A 24,027-nucleotide genomic window follows, 5' to 3' on the forward strand; every position below is an offset into this window, starting at 1 on the left:
ACCCGCCACAGCCGGCCGCGCCGTTTCCTCAGGCCGCCGCCCCGCAGCGCGGGCAGCCGCCCGCCCGCCGCCGTGGCCGAGCGCCGGAGCCGCTTCCCTCCCCTCACCCTACACGGAGGCGCAGGCGGAGGACGAGGAGGCGGGTGGGTTTCACCCCCAGGGGCTGCCGAGGGCTGCGCCGCCGCCGCGCTGACAGGAGCCGGGCCGCGCACAGGTGAGCGCCCTCGGCGAGGCGGGCAGCAGGGAGGGGAGACGGGAGGGGGGTGTGCCCCCGCCGACCCCTGGGCGGGCCGGGGGGACCTGAGTGGATGGCGCCCGCGTCAGTCAGGGGCAGGGCGAGGCCGGCGACGGGGGATGGCGGTCCCCGCCCGGCGTTGGGGCTCCAGTTGTGGAAGAGCGACGGCACCATGCGGGCGGCCGCCGGGGTAGGAGCGGCGGGTGCGGGCGGCGGGGGAGGCACCTGCTCCCTGCGAGGGGAGGCGGGCAGAGGCGGGAGGATCCCCCCGCGTTCGGCAGCGCAGAGCCGGGGCAGGGCGGCGAGCCCGCCGGTCCCCGCGGCGGTTTGGCTCATCTGTTTCTTTCCAGGACGTGGTGGGCACCCTCTGCCTGGTTTCTGTGGTAGCCGCGTTGGATTTCAAGTACCACCATGCCGGGGACCTGGAGGCGTACCTGAAGGGGGTCCATGGCGCGTACCCCTCCCTCACCCACTTGCACAGCATCGGGCGCTCGGTGGAAGGTAGGGGCGGAGGGGGGCGGGGGGGTGGGTGGGAAGCGAAGGGTTTCTGTCACATTTAACTTGGGACAAGCGTGGGTGAAGGTGGCTGCGGTGTCCGCGCTGGCTGGCGGAGGGGCTGCTTTGATGGCGAGTGCCGGGTGCCTGTCTGCTTCACTGCTCTGGGAAGTTTCCTCCGCCTCTTGCTTAAGCGTGAATAACAAGCTCTGGTGACGCCCTTCAGCTAGGGTAGAAGTTCTCCCAACACCTATTTTCTTGAGAATTGGAAACCTCCTGAGTGGCAGTTTCAGAAACGGGGCTGTCTCTAAAGAGCTTAAAATGGTACCCTGTTTGCCAAGTGCCCCTTCTAGGTGGGGCTGTTAATAGCAGTGTGTGTTTTCTCACATATGGCTATGCTAAAAATATCTTCTCTTTTGGCTTTACCAATTATTCCGGTAGATCTGGGCAGACTACAAAAAGTATTTCAAATTCCATACTGATTCAAGGTCTTGTGATTTCAATGAAGAATGGGATTTCAGTTTTAAACCCCACAGGAAAATGTACTGAAATCAATAATCACCTTTCTGGCCTTATGCAGATATTTGAATTTCTCTCTCTATGACGGTACTTCCCTAAAATAAACTTATAGGGGAAAAGGAGTTTTTTCATTTGTTTAGAGAGATTAGAAGGTTTAGTGTTTATTAGCATATAAATAATGTACATCTATCTAGTTTTAGCAAAAAAAGCTTCAGTAATTTCAAGTCAGAAAATTAAATTACTTTAGTAAGAGGTATAAAAATAGATGGAGAAGTTCATTCTTTAGAAACAACTTGTGTTCCTCTAATACCACTGGAAGGAGACAGTTGTAGCATCTATTACCAAATCTGTGCTTGTGTTTAAAAAAATAAAAGCTGCATCCTTCTGGGTAATCATGAATAATGCTAGTAGTTTCTTTTCATACCTCCTTCCTTGTCTTACCATGTATGTTTTGACTTTTTTTGTCTGGAACATAACTTTTAGTTGAAAAGAGGGCTCTGTTTCAGTGAGGTATCAAACTGCTGCCATGTTGCTATGGATACATGATCTTGTCACTGTGCATGTCTGCACTCATTTCTTTAGAAAGTGGCATTGTGGAAATACCCAAAGTAGCCAAGGAATCTTAAAGTTATTTAAGCTGTGTTCTTCTTGGTTTCATCACAGCCAGAATCATATTGGATTATGTTAGTCATCTGCGTAAGAGAAGGCTAGTCCCCTTAAGTACAGTCCCCTCCGGTACAAACTCGTGATTATTCACATCTTCGTTTTCCTGCCTTGATGGGACTTAGATAATGTTTTAATGATAGGACTAAATTCTGGCTTTTCTGGCAGGAACTCTGCTGGTTTATCTTCCTGCAGGTGGGACAAAACATTTAATCCAGCTTGAGAGACTGAAAATTTGGCTTTTTACATATCTAGACATCTGAAAGTTGATAACATCAAGTGTTCAACTTCTCTGAGTTGCATCAGCATAGAAATGGGAAATGCATCATCTCTTGATTATGGTTGAGGAATGCACTGAAACTTTATTCAGAACTTGGTGTATTGCCTTCTGCTTTGCCAAACTGCGTGAGAAAAGAGAACTGCCTGAGCTCTCCCTTGTGCTTCTGGCTATGTGTCATGATACACAGAAAAGTGATCTCTTATGCTTTCTGCATGTTCAGTGTGCCTGCAGTATTCCTCTGGATGGAGTAGGTGGGCAGTCAAAACTTCCTCAGTGCCACATAAAGCAGAATGCCAGTGAAAAATGCTTAGTGCTTCTCTATTATTTTTTTCTAAATGTTAAGCTACTGCCATTAAGAAATGTGCTTTTAGAGTCCCCTGAAATATGGTAGGGGATGGTACTGAATTAGTGTTTGGTTTTTTGTTTGGGTGTTTGTTTTTTTTTTGCTCATAGTAGAAGAAAGTTTTGTGATAACAGGGGTTAAATAATTTTGGTGAAAGTGAAGTTTCAGTTTGGGTTAACAGGCTGAAGTTGTCTTCCTGTTTTCTCAGTTATCTGATACAAACAATAATGTTTGTATGCAGCTGTGCTTACGTGTACCAGTGTGCTAGTATCTCACTACCAATTAACATGGTGGTTGTTGAGTCTCTGTCCTTGGAGATATTCAAAAGCCATCTGGACACAGTCCTGTAAGTGGCCCTGCTTGAGCATGGAGGGTTGGACCAAGTGATCTCCAGAGGTCCCTTCCAACTGATTCTGTGATTCTGGAAGCCTTGCTAAGGTCAAGACTAAAGAAATAGTGCTTTCCTCTCTCCCACTAAGCCAGTTTTCTGCATAAAAGGTAAGCAGTCAAGTATGATTTGTCATGGATAAATCTGAGGTGAGATTTACAAAGTGTGTTTACTTGATGTATGTAGACTTTAACAGCAACGTACACAACAGAACAAGCATCAAGAACCCCAGTGGAAAACAAACTAAAAGATGTCCAATCTGTTTGTGGTGGTTTACATTACCATAGAGAAATTCACCACCCCTTTGCCAGATTACTGGGAAGAATGTGTTCTAGACTGGGAATGGCTTTTTTAGTCTTCAGGTCAGTACACTTAGAAGCTATGATATTTAATTATGCATCTCATCCTTAAATGAGGGGAGAAGGGAGCTTAAAATGATGTAGCCCATTGGCTGACAAAACTGAGTGTTATCTGTTTGGCCTAATTTAGTAGGTAACCTCAAATCCCTCAGGATTTGTGGGTGAATTGTATGTTTGTGAGAGACACGGTATGATCTTATAAACAGGTAGGCAGAGACATGTGATGGCCCAGAAAATACCTTGATTCTTTTATATTGCTTCAGATGTGGTGTTGAATAAGCTCATAAAAGATGTTTGGCAGGAGTTCTGTTTTCTAATACACACAATATCCAACCTCAGTACAGTATGAGCACTCTATAATAACAGAGGAGGCTGCAGAGCTGCGTCAGTCTGGAGGATGGGACCTGGTGTAATCATATTAACCTGTCCTGCCTAAACCTACCCCAATGAAAAACAGACTGATTCTTTAACCAGAAGACCTTAGTGTGTATTATCAAAAAGAAATTTTATGTAAGTGTATGATCTGTGGTGTGTCATTGTTCAAGGTACTGTGCTGTTCTTCTTTGGGAAGAAAATGAGAGTGGTGGGAAGCAGATTTAAGGATTCTATTAGATAGACCTGATGACCTTATTAGGAGAGCAAGGGCAAGCAATGTTGAAAGAGCTGAGTGAGTTTTGTAGTAGATCCACACTCTTTAAAAAGTCTTCTCAGATATGCTCTGGATTCTGATAGCGATAGCATGCCAATTACAGCTTGGTTTAGATCTAGCTTCTCTGGAGGCCAGTCTGCATTTTTAGAATTTCAGTCAAATCAGAACAGTTATAAATGTCCTTAAGCCAGCTCCTGCTCATTGAGCAAAAAAGTTATGTATGGTTAAAGTACCTCTGTCTACCTAATGAAGAGCTTTAAAGCTGACTTCATAGATTAACATCTCTTTGGCAGATTCTGTCATTGGAAAGACCAAAAACTGACCAGAATTCACTGTGGTTTCATTAGAAATTTTCAGAAAAGCTTCTTGCAGAACAGCTGTTCTGAAAACTTTTTTTAGGTGAGAACCATGTGGTTTAATAATCCTATTCTGCTGCTTACTATTCAGTTGTTCTCTCTGTTGCCCTTGAACTGGCACATTCCATCCATTATTTTTAAGCACTTTGCTAACTTTCCACCAAAAAAACCCCAACAACTCACTTGCTAGCATTCTGCTATCCCAGCTTTACAAAGAGAGAGGCTGAAGCATGCAGGGTGAGTGGTTCGTTGGTTGGTTTGGTTTCTAAAGTTCATGCAGGGCTTCCACATGGCTGTATGCATAGGGGATACCATGTACTACAGGGAAGGTGTAGTCAGCAGGGCTCCCAGCAAGCTGGATTTCTCAGTGGCTCAGGCTTGGTGCCTGTTGGAGCTCGTTATGTCTCCTTCCTGCCTTGCATTCATGGGCTTCCCTCCTCAGAAAACAGAAGGGTGTGGCATATGCCTAGGTTTCCATCTGATAAGCAGCTGTGACTTCAGCAAAAGGGAGCACTAGGGATTAGGTATTGCAGTAGGAAGCGTGCACCTGCCTGGTTAGTAGGGTTAATAGGCAATTAACGTGTCCCTGACATCATTCTGCACAAACATCGGTGGAACACATGCCCAAGATATGCCAGAGATCAGTTTAAATCTCCTGACTTTTCTGATACAGTGCAATTGATACTTTTAGGCATTTATGGGCAGCTGTTGAACAGGAGAGTGCTAACTTCAGGTTCATTGCACTCCAGTGGAAATATTTAGTAGTAGAAGGCCAGGTATTGTACTTATCTAGTCTATGTATTGATAGTCTGTGTATGTAGCTGGAAGATGATGTCTGCCTGGGGAAAAATAAGATCTTATTTTAAGACAGTTCTTGTGATACAGTATGAAAGGAGCCTGGCTTACTACCATCAATAGTAAAACACACTGTAAATTTTATTGAATTTACATTAGAAACACTTATTCTGGATGGTTTTACTTTGTTTTAAAGTACTAGAAAACAAGTTTTACTGCTGGAGAAAACAAAACTGAAATATCCATAAAATGTTTGTAGTTTACTGGAATTGTTCTTACCAGGTTAGTTTCAGGGGTCCTGGCACTGTACAAAAATAGAATGAAAAGGTTATACATAGCCCAGTGTACTTGAAGGTAAGTTTCTCAGTGTTACTCATTATTAAATGTTTGTACAAACTAAAAGTAAGTACTAGTGTATTTAAAAAGAAGGAAGGAAGAAAAAGGTGATAAAACCTTTTTTTTTTTTTTTTTTTGTCTTGAAAATAAACTGTGTAGAGGAAAACCCACAGGGAATGTGATTTCTTTAAAGAGAGTATTGCAATTATTTTTTTTCTGTGGTTACATGATGTGAGGTATGTTTGTGTAGGAGACTGTTACCTTCTGTTTGTTCCATTTGAGTGACTGCTGCAAATGGCTTTCCTCTTGTCTCCAGTCCTTGATAATGTCTTCCCTCCCCCCCATCTCCAACCCCACAAATTTCCTCAGTACTGTGAATTACAGGCTCATCATGCAAGCATGGCATATGTAGATAATATAAGCACTGAGATTTTCAAGTGTTCATTTTTAGAAACAAAAATGAATGAGACACTTCCCACTCGGTGGGCCTCGTGTAAAGCATACTAAAGTCACTTGGCTCATGTCCAGAGTTTCATTTAAAAATGGGCATTCCAAAACTTACCGTGATAGTTAAACTTTTACCCATTCTTGCCTGCTTCTCTTCGGAAACTTTTTTCCACTTGTGTGGCACTTGTTCTTTTTGGTCTCTTCATAACCAACTTTGTTGTAGTCTTTGTCAGTACTTGTGGCATGTAAAGATACGTTAACGAGCTTCTAGGTAGGTTTATATGTTCATTTCATTATTGCAAGGGTGTTTTGGTTCATGGATGGGCTTGATCTTAACAGCCTTGTAAACTCTGTTTGCAGTGTATTATCTGAGTCGCTGTGATAGGAAGGGGAAAAAAAACAGGAGGAGGAAGACTGGCTCCTTCAGTTATCTAGTCAAAGCTAAACTATGACATATAAACAAGAAGTATTAGCCTGTATTTTTAAAAAATCTTTGGCTTCCAACTGAGCTTTGCTGTAAACCATGTACTTAAATGGAACTCGCTGATCCTGCATTAGCTTCAACTTCTAAAGTCCTTTTGTCCTAACTGAAGCTAAAAAGTCTGTAAATGTTGAAATGTAGTTTCATATTTCATCTGACTGCATCCTCTAGCAATTTAGTTACAGAATTAGTTTAAATGTGAATACTGTGAGTGTTTACTTATAGGAGAAAAGCCATAGAACTCCTGTGATAATAGCTTGACTGCTGTGATGTGACACAGGTAGCTTGTGTGCAGTCTTCTAATAGCCAAGTACTAAGATTTTGTCCAATGATAACATGGCTTAACATTGCTTTCCTGTCAGTATGGCTAAACTTATAAAGTACATAGCTTGGTCAATGTCAGATGTTTAAAAGATTGACAAGTTAAGATGTTACTCTTAAAGATGCAGTCGCTGACTCTGAGCATGTTCCTATTTTCTTGCAGTGAAAGTAAAATAATTCGCTTAAATCTTCATGCTTGCTGTGAATTGTTCAGTCATCTTTGTCTTGACTTCCATGCTGTCTCCTACAATTAGAAATAATAATGAAAGTGTGTGTATGTATTTGTATGTGTTGTTGCAGTTTTCTTTTACATACATGCACATGTGCACACACACACAAATTAAACTTAAATACAGTTCTTACAGAAAATCTTGTGGGAAGAATTTTCCTGTGAAACCTGCCCTAACAGAGATTTCTGTCTCAGCCTAAAAACAAAATTTCAAACAACTGTTTGAAGGGAACCTATCCTAGCAACATAGATCAAACACTTCTCATAAAAACTGTTATCTAGGAATGGAATCTTTATGTTGTTAACTTTGAAATGGAAAGTTCTGATCTATTTAGAAATAGTCCTCTGCTCCTGTGAGTAGCGTTTATTTAAAACTGGTGTTGTGGCAAAAATCTCTACCCCTTGCTTTGTGGTTACCTAGTTGCAGCATATATTTGTCAAGCTTTTCTTCAGAGCAGTAAAGGTCTTAGGCCTGCAGCCATTCTGTTTCCCTCAACAAGACTTCACAGCTTTCCATCTTTGTTTACAAGTAGGCAGAATTGACACTGGATATTGTAATTCATGTCAGTGAAGTGAGCAAAGCTGGGGAGCTCATGTAACACAGAATTGGCAGTTGCAGCTGGTGGGTACAGTTTGATTTTTGTCTGTCTCCGTATCCTTTAGCTGGTGTTGAGAAGGTAAGTATGTAGTTGTTTTTTTTTGTTTGTTTGTTTTTTTAAATAAACTACAACCAACCAAATGTAAAAACATAGAGCTCAGGATACTAAGAATGGTGTACAATGGACAGATAAACTACTGGGTTTTTTTCAAGAACCTGCTTTTTGGAGCATTGTACATAAAGATACAATAAGAGGTGTGATCTTGAAACATGGCTTGTGATCCTTTATATAGCTCATAACTATACCGACAATTTAACTGTAATTTATGGTCTGCTGACTGCAAGGGGCAGATTAAACCTGTATGCTCACTTCAGGTTACTTTTTATATGTAACTCTGTTTTGACTTACACTGGTCTTCAAGTATTCACTTCCTCAAACTGCTGGTTTTTTGCATGACTTAGAGTAGCACAGTAAAAGATTCTCCAGTAAAGAAAAAAAAGAGAAAACATAACCATTAATCAAGAGATGGCCTTTGATTAAGGGTCTTCTACCACCAGATTAGGTCTCTTTATTAACCTGTCACAGCCTACATTTGCTGGTCTTTGGGTCATGCTAGAAGGCCTGTATTTCCCTAGAAATACGGAAAATTAGGTGAATTTCAGTACAATGTTGTTAATATTTAGATTTATTGTAATGGAAAACTTAATTAAAAAGAAATAAACCTCTTACCCTGTGCCTGTGTTTCACCCAGATGGTCAATCTGTCTACATTCTCCTTTTACTCAAGAGCACAGTAATACATCCTTCCTACCCAGCTCCAGGGGATGAAGCTTTTTAGTAGAAAAGTGTTTCTAGTAGCTTTCTGTTGACAAAAGAAGGGCAGTGTGCCTTTCATCCCTTCTGGATGGCCTTTCTGCCCAGGACCTCTGGCTGTGGATCCTTGGAGCTACCAGTGTTGCTGGTTCTCAGGGCTGCCTAATTAAAGCCTTACTGTATGTTGCTATGGTATGGCATATGGTGTTCAGCTAGCTCACGTAAGTACAAATGGAGACCTACTCATAACGTGTTAATTAGTTGATAGACAAGATGTGACTTCTTACCCTGAAGCATTTTTTCCTTAGGCAGTTGTTCTACACATGGTTTTGCATACAAGGGAGAGCTAGATCTTTATATTTTTTTAAGGCTGGGTGTTTTCTTTGAAAGCCAGATGTGCACATGACTGCTAGTTCTGCTTTCTGAACTTTTTATGAATTAGGTAGATACTGGAGATGGAAATAAATAATTCATAGGGCAGCTGTAGCTCTCCTCTCACAGCTGAGAGATCATCCTCCCTGTAAACTGTTCCACTTCTGGCAGAGTAACTCCTGTAATCTATGCAGTGGATCAGATGTGAGGAGGTTAGAAGATGATCCTGCAGTTTGATGTGTAGAGCTTAAATGGGAAAGGTCAGACCATGGCAGCTGGAGTTATTTAATTAAATTGCTGTAGCTGCTGTGTAACATGCTGAGTTCACAGTGGATTTAGGACAGTTGAGATACGTTTCCTCTTTGTTCCTAGCCAATGTGTTCTCCATCTATGGGTCTTGCAGTTACCTGGGGCATTTAAGCAGAGCTTTCGCAAATGAAAAGTAACACATCCTAAAAAAGCAAGCTGTGTACTCACTAAGTATAGTCCTACTGTGTCAGTTCAAAACTACAGTCTGATCCAGGGGTTTTTTTTTTCCCCCCCAATAACAGCTAGAAAAAATTCTAGGAATAGGGTAGGCACAGCATGATAGATACCTCCCCAAGTATGCATTTCCAGCAATGTGCAACCTGGCTGTTTCTGACAAAGCATATTTCTTAACCATGGTTGGCCTAAAGTAGGTTAGAGTACAAAACTTGCTTTGATATGCAATTGCATTAGGCTGATCTCAATTCAAGAGGAAACAAAGGCCACCGGAACATGTTTCTTGAAGAGACAAAGGACAAAGTTACTCTGTTTGTAGGTAGTAACACTATCTGAATTTTAGTTCCTTGTAGTGTTTGTTGCCTTTCCTAAAAGGCAGTCACTAAAGTTTCTAAGGAGATGTTTTGTTATCCATTTTGAGAGAGGATCTGGAAGCAACTGGTCAAACTAATGTAGCTTGTTAACTAAACCAGAAACAGATGATGTTGATGATAAGGATTGGATTATTTTTTGAAAGATAATCTATCTTGCAATTCTTTCCCCTTCCAGCCAATTTAAGAAAAGAGGGGGTGGGAGGAAACTGCTTACTGTCTGATTTTGTAGAACTCTGCTTCCCAATGTTGATATGTGTATTGTTTTGAGCTTCCTATTCTTTGAGCAAACATAATGTCTGGGATCTGCCAAGGATCTTTCCAGAATATGCATAATAAGTCTCTTGATGAGGCACTTCAATGCATGGAAACCCTCAAAGTGTAACTCCTCAGCCATGCAACAGCAACAACCTATAGTCTCCTGGTTTTCTACTCCCTCTCGCGTCTTCAAGTGGCAGAAAGGGTTTTGGCATCCTCTGCCTCCGGTGGTAAAAGGGTAGGCCAAATAAGTGTTGAATCTGGATAAACTGCACTTAAAAACAAACCTTGTGCCTGGCTTGCATTGTAAGCAATCTCTTTGCTCATGATGATCCAATGGTACTACTACTGTGAATGTGTAATATTTCTTTCTTTTATGTATACAGTAGTGTTTCTGAAAATTATTAGATGCATACCAGTTTCACACCTTTCTGAGAAAATAAAGCACATATTTCTAGAACTAGATTTATAACCCCTGTGGTAATAGAAACAAGAGCTAGTGAAAAGGGAAAAATAGTCTGTTTGGTTTCTGGGAGTGAATATGAAACCACTTGGTGGAAATGGTGGGGGAAACCAGTTCAGGATAATTCTAGGTGCTTGTTCTCAGTAACCAATACTGAATAAGGTTAGTGTATGTTAATTTTAAAACAGCCTTCCCTTCTGGGTTGTTTTCATTTGGATTCTTGTAATTTATTTTTATTTCTTGATTTGTGTTCAAATAAACTATAAGATGCTGTTGTAGAGACTGTGCTCTGGATTGGCAACTTTTTATCTTTTTGTGTATAAAGAGTCTGCTCAGATCGATCATGAGAACTGGAAATGGTACAGTGTGGTGAGTCACATATATTTAGGAAAGAAAGGGTTGTCATTCTCATAAGATGCAACTCTTACAAAAATATCTAAAGCAACTATAGACTTCGCAATCAACCAGACCTTTAGGAAGATAAGCAAGCATGTGAACCATGAACTGTTTTGATTCCCTTCCCTTCTCAAGTGCTTTGGTTACAAATAAACAGTATCTAGGGTTTTTTTTAGAGAGTTATTGGTTGTTCCTACAGTTCTGCTTATAAGGTACCAACTCTAAATGGGATTGGCTGGCATAGTCTCTGGAAGTAGATAAGTATTTATTAAATAGTGGGAAACTTTGTGTTGTGGGTTTTGGTTTTTTTCCTGAGAGAGAGAGGTAGGCTTACACCTGTAATAAGGGATACATGGGAAGAGAGCAGAAATATTAAGTTAAGCAGTGGCTCCAGCATCGTAACTGTGTCAGCGGTAGTGCGTCTGTTGCTGACAGGAAATACCACAAATTGGCTGAGATGGAATTGTCTGTACTAGCACTCAGAAAGTTGATGAGTAGAAATACAGAGCACAGGATAGTCCTAACACTTTGAAATGAAAATAAAAAATGCTACGCAGGTACTGTACTGATTGGCCTCACTTCCTGTTATCCTCAAACAAGCATTTGCATCTTTATCAATGATTTTTACTCCTTCCAATAGCTTATTAAGAACGGTGTGGTTAGAGTAGTTCTTGCTAAGTATGACCTCCTTTACAGTCTCTCCATTAAGCAGGATACTTGGGGAAACAAAACAAATAATAAAACCTTTGCTCCCCTCACTAAGTAAGAAGTGCTGTCAGTTTGGGGTGGGGGGGTGGGGAGGGGAGGGGGTAACTGTGCTAGACCTGCAGTCTAACATTACTGTGAGCTCTTTTAGGTCTGTTCTGCTTACCTGTGCACCATGCTGAATATTGCCAGATACGCCTGGTTAGCATGTATGATTGATCTGTGTCTTTTTAACCCTCCAAAATACCTTGAAGATTTTTCTTACGTTTAAAGTGTCCTAGCTCTTCTTGGGATGTCAGCTTTGTCCATTACTAATGCTAATACAGGCCTTGCAAGTCTTTAGATAATCTTTTCTGTCTCGGTGGACCATGATAACGTGGTGTACTGAAAGTGAGGATAAACTCTCACAGAGGAACCTGAGGTACTACAGTTCATACAGACATCTATCCAATCCCAGCTTCAGGTGTGTAAGTTATTCTGAGTGTAAACTAGACATTTAGAGTATCTGTGTTCCGAATGGAGACAGCTGCCTTTTTTGGCTGATAATTTACAAAATTAGTATCCCCAAAGGATACATATATATTACTTACTGTAATCTGGAGAGTGCTTTACTCAACAGTCTTGCTAGATTAAACTCACGTATTTGTTCATGCTTGTAAGGCTGCTGCTGCAATGCTACTGTATCGGTCAATCTGATTAGACATTTCTGATTATATAAATAACGTGCTGGTAACTCAAATTCTGTTAGAATCTGAATCAAGCCATGTGTGCTGTTGGGCAGTCCACTTTTGGAAGACAAGTTCCAAAACGGCTTCAGATTTTCCAGCTTGAATTGGTGGTGACAAATCCGAGTACCGCAGGCCAAGGATGCTCGTGGTGCTTGCTTAGTGAAAGTGAGTTGCTCCTAAATCCTTCATTAGCTGTGGTAATACCTTGCTGGAAGACAGTGTTGCCCTACTGTTGTTGTGGGGAAACTAACACTTTGTCTTCATATCAAAGCTTGGAAATATGATACTAAGTTATGGAAGTATTTAATATCTTTGTATTTCTACCTTCTTGCCTATGTACGTGCATGTGGGTGGCATTGTACTCCTATGTTACATGCTCACAGCACAGAGCTTTGCAGGGAATACTAGTACAGATCAGAAAAACTAAAAGCCAAAGAATGGTTTGTTTTAGCATGGAAACAGACTTACCATGAATGTAATTTAAAAGTTAGTGATAAAGCTGGGATTGATTTCTTGATATATCTCTCCTTGCAATATAAGGAACTTTATGTAGTAATAAGCATAGTTTGACTTAGTATCAGAAAATGTGTCAGATGCAGCTGAGAGGATACCCTGACATAGTTCTACAATAAAAAGAAAACTGTAAAGATGCCTTAGTATCTTGCATGGTAGCAGCTAATGCAGATTTACACTAGTATTACAGGTAGCCAGTGAGGATGGAGTATCCCAAGAAATAGCACAATATGTTGCCAAATGCAGTTAGGGAAATGTTTTCAGTAATAGTATGCATAGTTAAAGTAGATTAAAGAGCATATGAGAGATTATGTGGGAATTGTGGTATATCTACAGAGGAATTTATCAAGGAGTGACTCTCATGCCACCCTGTCTCCCCACAATATTTTGTATAAGTAATGCAGATGCTAGTTATTTGCATCATTTTTTTCTTCTGTCAAACCATAATTATGTAGTGGTTGCTCTTGCAGTGGAAGCTGTTATAAAAATCAGCTGGTATGTTTATTTCACTACTGTTACTTGGTGTTCTCATCATAGAATCTAGGCTGAAGCTCTTCTGCTTATACTAGATTTGAACATGATTGACACAAGCTATGCCTAAAGCATAGCCACCACCCTGTTTCATTCTCTTGAATAAAACCTTGTCTTTCTGGTCCCCCTTCTTATTTTGCAGTGCTTTGATTGTATGCTTTGGGGGTCAGAGCATACATTTTAGAAGCTTGTATGGAGCATGATAGAAGAAAACCCTAATAGGCTAAGTTCTCAGGACTGCTGAAATAATGTAGATTTACACTAGTATTACAAGTAGCCAGTGAGGATGGAGTATCCCAAGACACAGCAGAATATGTTGCCAAATGCAGTTAGGGAAATGCAATAACAATCTGAAAAATAATGACAAAGCTTTTAAGTAGTTTACACTTTCTATTCAACTTCTCTATCTTTTCTTACTACTAAGTGGCCTTCCTTACAGCTTAGGGCCACATCTTTCTGGTTAATATGCACACTACCCTGATAATATGCTACTTGACCTGTAGAGTTTGTTGCCAAACATGGGATAAGTAAGAGTAAAAATTAGTAAGTTTTAAGGAAGAGGATATGAAATAAATTGTTGTGGCTTGCATCAAATCTCAAAAGTGAATTTTTTGAGGTCATTATGTTGATTTGGTACAATGTCTTTTTTCACAATCTAGCTTTATGCATTTTATAGGTAACAGATGGATCCAAGTAGATTCATATCTGAGGCTTGGATTTAGACATCTAAATAAATAAATTTTCTAGCCAGTGTCAGAACAAGCTATGTTCAGTGCTCTAAACTGTTTCTGACGCTGTTTCCCACAGCCTTCTCCTGGACAAACTGTCAAGGTACAGATTGGATAGGTGGCCTGGAGATAGGTGGGAAACTGGCTAACAGACCACACTCAGAGGATGGTAATGATTTTTACTCAAGCTGACAGCCTTTCACAAGTGGGGTCCCCAGAGATCAACACTGTTCCACAGCTTCATAAATGATCTGGACAATAGGATTGAAAACATTGTCGCCATGTTTGATGATGATACCAAACTGAGTGGTAAGGTGGACAAGTCAGAAGGGTAAACCATCTTAGAGAGACCTGGACAAGCTGGAAGAGTGGACTAGCAAGAACAGTATGAAGTTTGACAAAGACTAGGAAAGAATAACCAAAGAGCCCAGTACAGGCTAGGATCTGTGTGGTTGGGGAGCAGCCTTGCTGGAAGAGACCTGGGGGGTCCCAGTGGACAACAAGCTCAACATGAGTCAGCAGTGTGCTGCTGCTGCAACAAAGGCAAATCAGATCCTGGGCTGCACTGGCAGAGGTGTTAGTAGCAGAGATAAAGATGTGATCATACCACCCTGCATGGTGCTTGTCGGGCTGCACCTGGAGTGCTGTGTCCAGTTCAGGTCCCCACAGTTCAAGAAAGGTGTGAACAAATTGGAGAGGGCCCAAAGCAGGGGCATGAAGATGATCAAAGGGCTGGAGAACCTGCCCTGTGAGGAAAGACTGGAGTTCAGGCTCTCCTTCCTGGAGGAAAGAATCCCCAGGGATGTAACAGAATCCCCATCGCTGGAGGTTTTCAAGATGCAATGGGACAGAGTGCTCAATAATCTCCTCTAGGCTCATCCTCCCATGAAAGCGTTTGGACCAGATGATCTTTTGAGGTCCCTTCCAGCCTGGGCTGTTCTATGATTCTGTGATTGTTTATGATTAAATTGTTCTGGGACCTTGCATTAGTGTAAGAGTCAGCCTTTCTTCCTCTTCTCTCTGTCCTGCACCTTTCTAGGTAGAGACTGTCTCAACATGGATCAGCATCACTGCAGTTCCTATCCATGAGTCAGTGTGCAACACACAGCCAGTCCAGGAGGACTATAGTCAGCCTGTTTCTTTTTCTGGGTCAAAGTGGACCTCCATGAACTTTTGTATCAGTGGCCTAGCCTGAGCAGTACTGAGAGTGGGTCTGGTGCGTTGCCCAGTCACTTCATTTTGTAGCCATAACTTTCTTGGAAATGACAGCCATTATTTTTCGTAAATGAAGCTGTAAAGAACAAAGTGAAGAAAAGTAGAAATACATTTCAGAACAAAACAAACCAGGGAGGGCAATCCAGACTGAAACTTCTACAAATTGATTTGGTTTCTTTCCCACTAGATCTGGAAATCGGTTTCAATTCTCCATCTTAATTCCCAGTTTTTGTAGATCTGTTCAGAAAACCATTACTATGGCATGAACTGTGGCAATGCTAGAAGAACTTTAAAAAAGACTGCTCGTTCTACTAAAAGTTGTGTGGTCTGGCTCTGTTCCAATACAAGTCTTGTTACTTGTCCTGAGAGACACAGTTAGAAACACACGTTTGTCTTGATTGCTTCAACTGATTAGTGAACTGTATTTCAAGTTGGTTCTAGTCTGACAATGAGAAATGGCTTTTTGATATACATTGAGTTGATTCGAAGCATGGGATGTAGCTTAGCTGTTTACTTCAGGTACAAAAGCTGAGTTATCTAAGCCTAACTGATTAAAGGAAACTCTCTATATGCTGAATCTTTTTATATGCAGTAAATTACTGCTGCACGGAAAGAAATCTTACATCATCCTTCATAGGTACACTATCCAGTACTGCAGGCTGAGCAGACCCAAGAATTTATTTTAATTGTTAATGGTAGGTTTAATACTTCTCACAAGCTGGAAATGCCAGGAAATAATTGGTGTCTCAGTTCATGGGAGTGTTTATCATTTAGATGGCCCGCACACAAACTATAAACAGTCTAAACACTAATGCTGGAAAGACCAATTTAAATCCGTACTTAATGCTAGGTCTATACTTAGCTCTTCCTTGTGTTTCCCATGAGTGCAATTTTGCAGTGATAGCAGCAGGAATGAGCACTGCTGATGGCAAGGCACTAGAAATGGGACTACAGTATCATCTGTAGAAAGTCTTAAATAACAGAAATAACTGTAGCGTTTTAGCTGTACTTAGAATCTTGTTGCTTTAGTGTATGTATAGTACTGAATCAGTGCTAGTGCTGCTATGGGGAAGTGGCTAAAGAATACGGCACTGTTCTACATTGGCTCATAAGATGTTCAAAAAAAAACTTGATGTAATAGATGTGAATGTCATCATTGCTAGTATTTGAAATAGCCCTTGCGATCTGCTTCCTTTCAAATAAAACCAGGGGCTAATCTTAATGCCTGGTTATTGATGAGATAAGATGCTTCATGTTCTAGGGACTACAATATTGTTTGGTTGCTGTGATTGGTTATTTTATATATTAGATAATAATTGTGTACAGAAAGATAATATAAATTTAGGAATTACATTGGTTAGCTTAGTGCAGGGTCAGGATATTAAACCGTCTTGCCTTCTAGGTCACTACTTTGTGCTTGTGTAGGAAATAATCAACAATTTGAGGAAGCTATTTCTTTTAAATAGCACTTATTTCACGTGTAGTGAAAGGGCTTTTTACACATAATTCACTGAACCTGTTGGCTCAGACATTTTGAAGCCCTGTGTGCTTGGTACTCACACTGTTAACAGGCAGTCCCAGGGCTGAATGAATTTATAACCTTATAGAAGGCATATGCCTCCTGTGTAGAAAACTGTGTTGTACAATTTAGCTGTATCCACTTCCATCTAGGAGAGGGCTGGGACACCATCAGGTCTCGAACATAGGTCCTTTGTTATGTTAGTCTTGTAATTTCACCACTGTCTTTTAGATGTTAGATGTGCTCTTTGGCACTGCATCTTGGTCTGATGAGTCCCTCGTTAGGGGAGCCGCACGTTGTAGGTTTGTAGTAGTCATCTTAAGTTTGTGCTATGGGAGAAAGGCTGCAATTGCAGTTGTAAAGCAGGTATGTTCCTCTTGGTGCAGCACTTGGGAACCAAGAAGGGATGTCTCAAATTCCCTTCCAGTAGAGGGAGGGGGAGTGGGGCAGAATGGCTGAAGAGGGCACAAGGACAAAGAATTATAGGAGCATTCTGGAAGGACTTCCCTGGTACTTCATTGCAGGTTGTTCCTGAATACAACCATGGAGAGGATGACACATTGCAGAGATGAAAATTGAGATTGTTGTCCATGCTTAATCATGAAAAAACATGCTACTTCTATTCATGGCTAGGATTTTTTCGCTTCAAAACTTAACACTACTGCAGCAAGACTTGTCATCTGTTTTCACAGAATTGCAGGGTAGTTGAGATTGGAAGGGATACCTGGAAGTTTTGGAGGGGAGAAGGCTAGGGTGGCGGGGTTTTATGGTTTTCCTCCTTCCTTTTTGAAGTAGGATGTACTTAAAAGCTAGCATATCTGGTTTTTTCACTCTGTAACTTGTCTAGACTTACAGAAGTCAAACTATTTTCTTTTTCTAATGAAAGAGTGGCTCTGCATACAACAAAGCTAAATAACTAGCTTCCTCTACAAAGTACTTACCATGAACTTATTTTTAAGTGTGGATTGTTTGTTCACACTGTCTTCTAATGAAAGAGTCAGTAGTAGCATCTCACAGCTGTGTGCATAGCATATGGATATATGAACACCAATGTCTTCTAGAGGAGCTGTATAAAATGAAGGGATCCTGAGACCATTCCTTGCTGAATCTGTCTGCTCTCAGTGCTGTCTTGTTGCTTCTTGATCCTAAGCCTGAGATTCTGATTGAACCTGTTTAAGTAAGAATTTAGTTAGGCAACTACTATCTTCAGTTTTACATGTCTTGCAGCTGTTTCAGCACATCTTGTAGTGTTCCTTCTGACCTCTTCAACTTTTTTTTTTCTCCCATTCCTGAAGATACTACAGTTGCCACAGCATTTTTGTTTTTCTTTTCTAGCTATGTGACTAGCTCACTGCAGCTGTATCACGAGGGTCATGGCTTCTACCACTGGGAAATTGTTCTGCTCCAGAGTTTATTTACTGCAGATCTGGTGATCCACAAAGATTTTAGGAAATAATGCTTTTTATAGTACTGTCTATAGCAGCACCTATGTTCTTCTTTCCTGTGACAGCTGGACTCCTCCGAGACAGCTCATGGGTCCCAATAAGCCCTGTGTGAGAGGTGGGGACAGGCAGCATGCACACAGGGTCTGGGCATCAGGAATCTATAGGCTGTGACTGCTGTTACTAGGGCACTGGTCCAGTTTCATTGCTGCCATCTACCGAAACTAGAGCTCTCCATCTCATTGAGCAGGCTAGTGGGAAGCATAGTTTTGCAGATGAGATCTGAAATGCCACACTAAAAATATCACTAAAAATAATAATAAAAAATGTGTTGTTCCCTTGCCCGCCCCCCTCCCTCCCCCCAAAATGAGGACTTCCAAAATATTTGTTTGTTTATTTTGTTACTTAAAGTTCAGCTTCCTGTGCGGCTTTAGTGGTCCTAACTAATACTCTTTCTGCAGCTATTAATTCTTTGCCTGCTGGGTTTTTTGGGGTTTTTTTGGAATAAGTCTCTGATACTGAGCAGAGCTGGATCTGTTTTCTGAGCAGTAACTCATGAATGTGTTTAGCTTTCCTGTGTTGTCTTTAATACGAAAAAGATGCTCTTTATTTGTGATAATGAAAACTTTTTTATGTACTTCAGAAAATCCTTATGATCTAATGTGTTTAGGGGAAGAGTGTCTTTTATTTTAAATACTCTTTAGTTGCTTGTTGACTTTGCTTGACAAGATCTTGCTTGCTAAACTTGACTTGAAAAATGGTTGTTACAAAAAAACTCCGAACTGTTTGCTAGCACTAGTTAAAAGCTTTTGAAATTGCAGGGTTCACTATAAACTTTTGGTCAAAAGGCAAAACACACTTATTCTTGTAACTAATATAGCAAGTACTTAGAGGATTAAAAAAAAAACCAGTCTACTCTGATATGCCATATATATAGGACTGACTGGATAGCAATGGAATACAAGAATTTGTGCAGTGGTCTTAACGACCAACTCTTTTTATCTTTTTTTTTTTTTCTCTAAGGTTTCTATGATTTTATGCTTGTTTAAAAACTTGTCTTTTCCCCTTCCCCTCTTAAAGGTAGAGACCTGTGGGTTCTTGTTCTGGGAAGGTTTCCAACCCATCATAAGATTGGCATTCCAGAGTTCAAGTATGTTGCTAATATGCATGGGGATGAGGTACGTTTCAACTTTTGCAATGTCATTTATACCAAATATGCTTACCGGAGGTTTAGAGTGAACTTCTCTCAGGTGTGTGCTACTTATTCTTGAGGTGTGACATACCTCAGAGAGGACCTAATATGTGTGTATTTCTTGAGGAATGCCAAGAATAACGTTCTGGGAGGCCTTACATCACAGTGAAGAATCCTAAGGTCCTACACTTAAGACCTCTCTTAAGTAGAGAGCTTTGGCTTCTCCATGTGAATAAACCCAGAGTCTTTAAGTTTCCTGGCAATGAGTCAGAAGCAGTAGTTTGCTTGTATGTTATTATTGCCTAGGCATGAAGTATGACTGATAGAACTTTTCAAATACATCCTAAGATTGAATAATTGCTGTGAAGCATCAAGTTGTTAATTTAAAGAAGAACATTTCTCTTGGGAACCTTAAGGAACACAGTGAGTACAAAACAAAAAGCCATTTCAGAATTAACTTGTGTTGGTAAGAGTGCCCACTTATAATAAAGGAGAAAATGATGCTTATGAGCCTTCCTGGTATAGTACACTAATCTGGAACGGAAAGAGTCAAATCTTCACTCTTCCCTATCATCTTTTCTTGCTTTCGATTTCCCTTATTCTTAAGCTTTAGCTTTACCTGCTTATATGAGTCATGTTCAGGATAAGTTTAAACTACACAATATGTTTCTATGTAGCCTTTAATGTGAAGTATAAATAATTCAGCAGAAACAGCAAAATTTATATATATAAATGCTGGACTGAATTCCCACAACTAAGAAAAATAGATGTAGCAGGAAGTATATCCTGCATAAAGCTTAACATATCACAAACTATTAACAATATCATGTGTGAGCACACCTACAGGCACTTGTAGCAGTATGTGCCAAGTATTTTCCCCAAGTTAGACTAGTTTCACCTTGCTTGGCAGTGGCCATGCTCAAAGTGCTGCTGGGAGTCTGACTGCTTTGGAATTTAAGTCTGTGTGGGAGGAAGCTGGTTCATGGTTTCAAATGGGTGCACGTGTTACTGGATGCCCAGGATGGGGTTTGCAACTCCTAAAACCTGGTGTGTGTCAGCAGGGCAGCCCAGGGTGCCTAGGAAGTGAGAGTCCATACGAGTCCCTGCGGACTGCTGAAGGGAACTGCAAACCTGTGGCTACAGATGACCCAGCTTTGGTGGGAAAGAGATGGAGAGCAGGATATGATCTCCTCCAGAATCACCTGGCTCTCAAATCCAGTATTTGAGAGTACAAAAAAGTATCGCCGGACTGCAGCTGGCGACTCTTCCTACTGAAACCTCCACAGTAAAGCACTCCTGCTATTATCACTGCCCAGCCGGATATGCACAAGGAACCTTGACCATGAAGAGACACACTGGTTATGTGTCTGTAAGGTCAGGAATTGCTGGATGTCAGGCAACCTGGACCATTGCCTAGGACCTAAATTTGTATATTGTCTTTGTGAGGGAATAAGGCAAGAATTTTTTTCTAAGTATCTGGGACTGTGTCTGAGTTTGAGCAGGGTTGATCCTTGAGCTGCCTAGGTACCATATAGTGCTGAACACCATACTGTGTTCTAGCTTGTTCATTAGACCAAGCATGCACCTAGGGAAGATTCTGGAAATAGAACTATTCATCCTTTTCAGGCCCTCATGATGATCTTTGCCTTATGTTTGGGGTTTTTTTGTGTATGGATATAACGCACAGTTGGCGTTTGTTTTTCCTATCTGACCATAAATGTATTTCAGATGGCAGGAAATGAATTCCTCGTATAGAGAAGCATTCGAGAACTTGAGTATTTTTTCCTGTAATCTAAGATTCTGCTGGACTAGTCACTGGGGAAAGATTAGACTACCCCTATAATACATTAAGTAGATAAGTTTTGCACTAACTGTATAAAAATCTTCAATCTGTGTTCCACAGTGTTCCATAACATTAAAATTGTGGCATTATGTCTTCATTGATCTACTCTAGGTCTTTCATGCTTCAGTGATGCTTTCCATAAATGGTACAAAGTGAGAAGTTCTGTTCTCAGGTGTTGTTTGGTGATGCTGCCCTTCTAACCTGTCACAATCACACAAATGACACTTCTGTTTTGTCTCAGCTGGCTGACTGCTCCTGAAAGCTAGAAGTTGGGGGGGGGGGGGGGGGGGGGGGGGGGGGGCGGGGTGTGGTAGAGCCTGAATTACATGTGCGCAGTCTGTTCACTCATGCTGCTGGATGAAAACGCAGGTTATTTGGAGAGCTGGCCAACAGGGAAGTTATATTATTATGAGTACACAATATTAGGAGGAGAGTATTTTTTTCAGAACCGGAAAGATCTACTTAAGTAGGTTTATTTTTCATAATACTGGAAGACAGGACCAGCCAAGGTTTAAAGTATTTTATTTTATAATCACTATTGCCAAATAGAGTGAACTTTTGCCCCAGATCCCGAGATGCAACAAAAGGCCTTTTCCATTCTTTGTGTGCCTGTATGAAGTTGGACACCATTTTAGCAGTACTTCTTGTGTAACCCAAACCAAATTAAAACTCATAATTAGTCACTTGCAGCTATGTGAGACTTAATCAAAATGGCACTACTAATGGTACAAAATGCATAAGCCTGTGCAAAATTAATAAAGTCTGCACTGAGGAAGGTGGGGGGGGAGGTTGCCTGCTGTTTTGGGGCAGCTGTCATTCTGAATTAGGCAGCAGCCTCTCTTGTCCCAGGCTCGTACTCTTACTTTTCCTCAGCGTGTACACTCACACATTCCATCTCTGGGGAAGAGCTCATACCGCTTAACATCAACCGCAATCAAACCCCCAGACACTCCTAAGTCACAAACGGAGCAGAAGTATCATCTTTTGACCAGCTGTGCCAGTGACTTAAGTCCAAGCTACACAACTGAACCATAGGTTCTAATGAGAAGGCTGTTCCTAAACAGAAGCCCTTTAAGGGAAAAGCATGTCGAACAAAGTGTGAACTACCTGTACATTTCTGCTTGTTCACTTTAATTTATTAAAGTATATGGCTCTATTACCTTGCTGTAGCGTAAGTGGGCCATCACAAGATAAACTCTTTCTCAGGATGGTAATGCTGCTAGCAACCCTCTTCTCCTAAATCAACCACTTCTGATCACTTTCTTTTCTTAGTGTAATAGTATTTTGCACTTTTATTATGTGAAGCTGAGCCTGTACTGATAGTCTGGAGCTAGCCTGCATGAAAGGATGCATTTATCTTGCTGGCTTATTTTGTGATTTAAGTTAAAGCAACTAGACCCTATTTTCCCTGTCATCATAGATGTAGTCCTATCCACAGAAGGGTCTCCTGAGATATGGTGATTTATTAGTGCCTGGGTGACTGAGGACCGGGGTAGGCTTATTTGTGTTCAATATAACTGGAGTTCAAAAAGAAACCAAACACCAAACTAATGAGTCTTGTGTAGAATTTCTCCCTGTCATTAAAAAAAAAAATAACAACCAACAAATGGAAGCTGCATTTACACTATCAAAATGCCATCAAAAAAAGGCACTTTTTTTAATCACTGGGTTGGGCAGAAAGAGTTGTGTCCACATACTACACAATCTGCTGTAAGGAATTTTCGGCACATATTTCAATATCCTTTGTACTGTGCAACACAGTATGGAAGTGGCATGGCAGGGAAACAATTATGTGCTCTAGAAAAAGAATAAAAAAAGTGTTTCTTGTATAGTGAACTATTTTCCACCTGGCTTCAGTACCAGGTGATGTGATGTAAAGGTCAGAAGCATCAGAGACTTCAAAATGCAAAGCAATCAAATCTATTTGCTAAGAACAGGCTTAAAAAAACCCAAAAAACCAAAAAAAAAACCCCAAAACTGGATGCTGCTGAGCTCTCTATCAACACTGGTACAGCTGCTGCCTCACCCCAGTTACCTTTATCTTTCTTTTCCCACTCAGAAGAGTGGGGGTGAAAAGTGATCCATTTCTCTGCCAGGTAGAGCCTGTGCTGAGAAGCCTGTGGAATTTGTCCAGGTGGGAATATCTTATGCCAGTTACTAGTCCAAAAGCAGGCTTTATGTTGCAATTCCCTTCAGTGATAAACCAAAGAACTGCAATTCTTGGTCATACATGTGATGGCTCTCATATTTCCATAGTGATTGCCGCTACAGAAATAAATGGTTATGCGCACAAAGAGTTTGCTTTAACACTGGTTTATTTTAGTAAAGGACAAACACAGTGGGGTGTGTCACAGCAGCATGTAATAACTAACACTGTACAAGTGTTAAAAAAGAACACCTGGTAAGTGTGGTATTTAAGTGGTACACCAGGCTGGACTATCAGTTTCCCTGCTGTAACTCCACTTCCTTAGGTGGGGTTGTGCCTAGTATGCTGTGCTAGGTCTGTAGAGCAGCCGGGGCTGGAGCAAGGAGACTGGCAAGACCATGTTGCTCTGAAACAGGTCCTACCTGATGGTTTGGATCTTACTTTCAACATAGTTCAACCTAAAAACCAGGCCACGTTTAAGGAAATAATTTTCATGATAAAAATGGGCAGAGTCTATCCACCCATAGTCCTGTGGTATTAGGTCTCTATCATATGGTAACAAAAATGTTTTTAAAAAAAGGGGTGCTGTGGTAAAATGTTACGGTGCAGGTGAAACTGCAGCTAACCTTAATCTTTTAACTGGCTGCTGCTAGGGCTTCTTGAGTAAGCCCTTCATAGCTGAGCAGGGTGCTGACCCGGCCATGCCAGAAGCGATAGTTGAGAAGTGTGAGGTGTATGTCTGTAGAAACAGCAGTCGCACCCATTTCTGCTGTGTTGATCCGTGCCCTGACACATGTATGCATCTTCATTTGGGA

At 41.1% G+C, this 24,027-nt stretch overlaps 1 protein-coding gene across 3 annotated transcripts in view; it reads left to right on the forward strand.

The window, feature by feature from the left end:
* Positions 1 to 7: 7 nt before the first annotated feature.
* The window catches only part of CPM (carboxypeptidase M), a 33,044-nt gene continuing 9,024 nt past the window's right edge, over positions 8 to 24,027 (forward strand). Inside the window, exons 1-3 of one of the 3 annotated variants that reach the window (XM_055807401.1) lie at positions 325 to 425; positions 586 to 736; positions 19,112 to 19,209. In XM_055807401.1, the coding sequence (XP_055663376.1) occupies positions 408 to 425; positions 586 to 736; positions 19,112 to 19,209 (267 nt within the window). In that variant the 5' untranslated portion in view covers positions 325 to 407. Of the gene's footprint in view, positions 215 to 318; positions 426 to 585; positions 737 to 19,111; positions 19,210 to 24,027 lie in introns of those variants that run through there. The other 2 variants (XM_055807403.1, XM_055807402.1) reach the window with 2 other exon arrangements.

This window comes from Falco peregrinus, chromosome 6 (assembly GCF_023634155.1).
Source record: "Falco peregrinus isolate bFalPer1 chromosome 6, bFalPer1.pri, whole genome shotgun sequence".
In the NCBI taxonomy this organism is placed as follows: domain Eukaryota; kingdom Metazoa; phylum Chordata; class Aves; order Falconiformes; family Falconidae; genus Falco; species Falco peregrinus.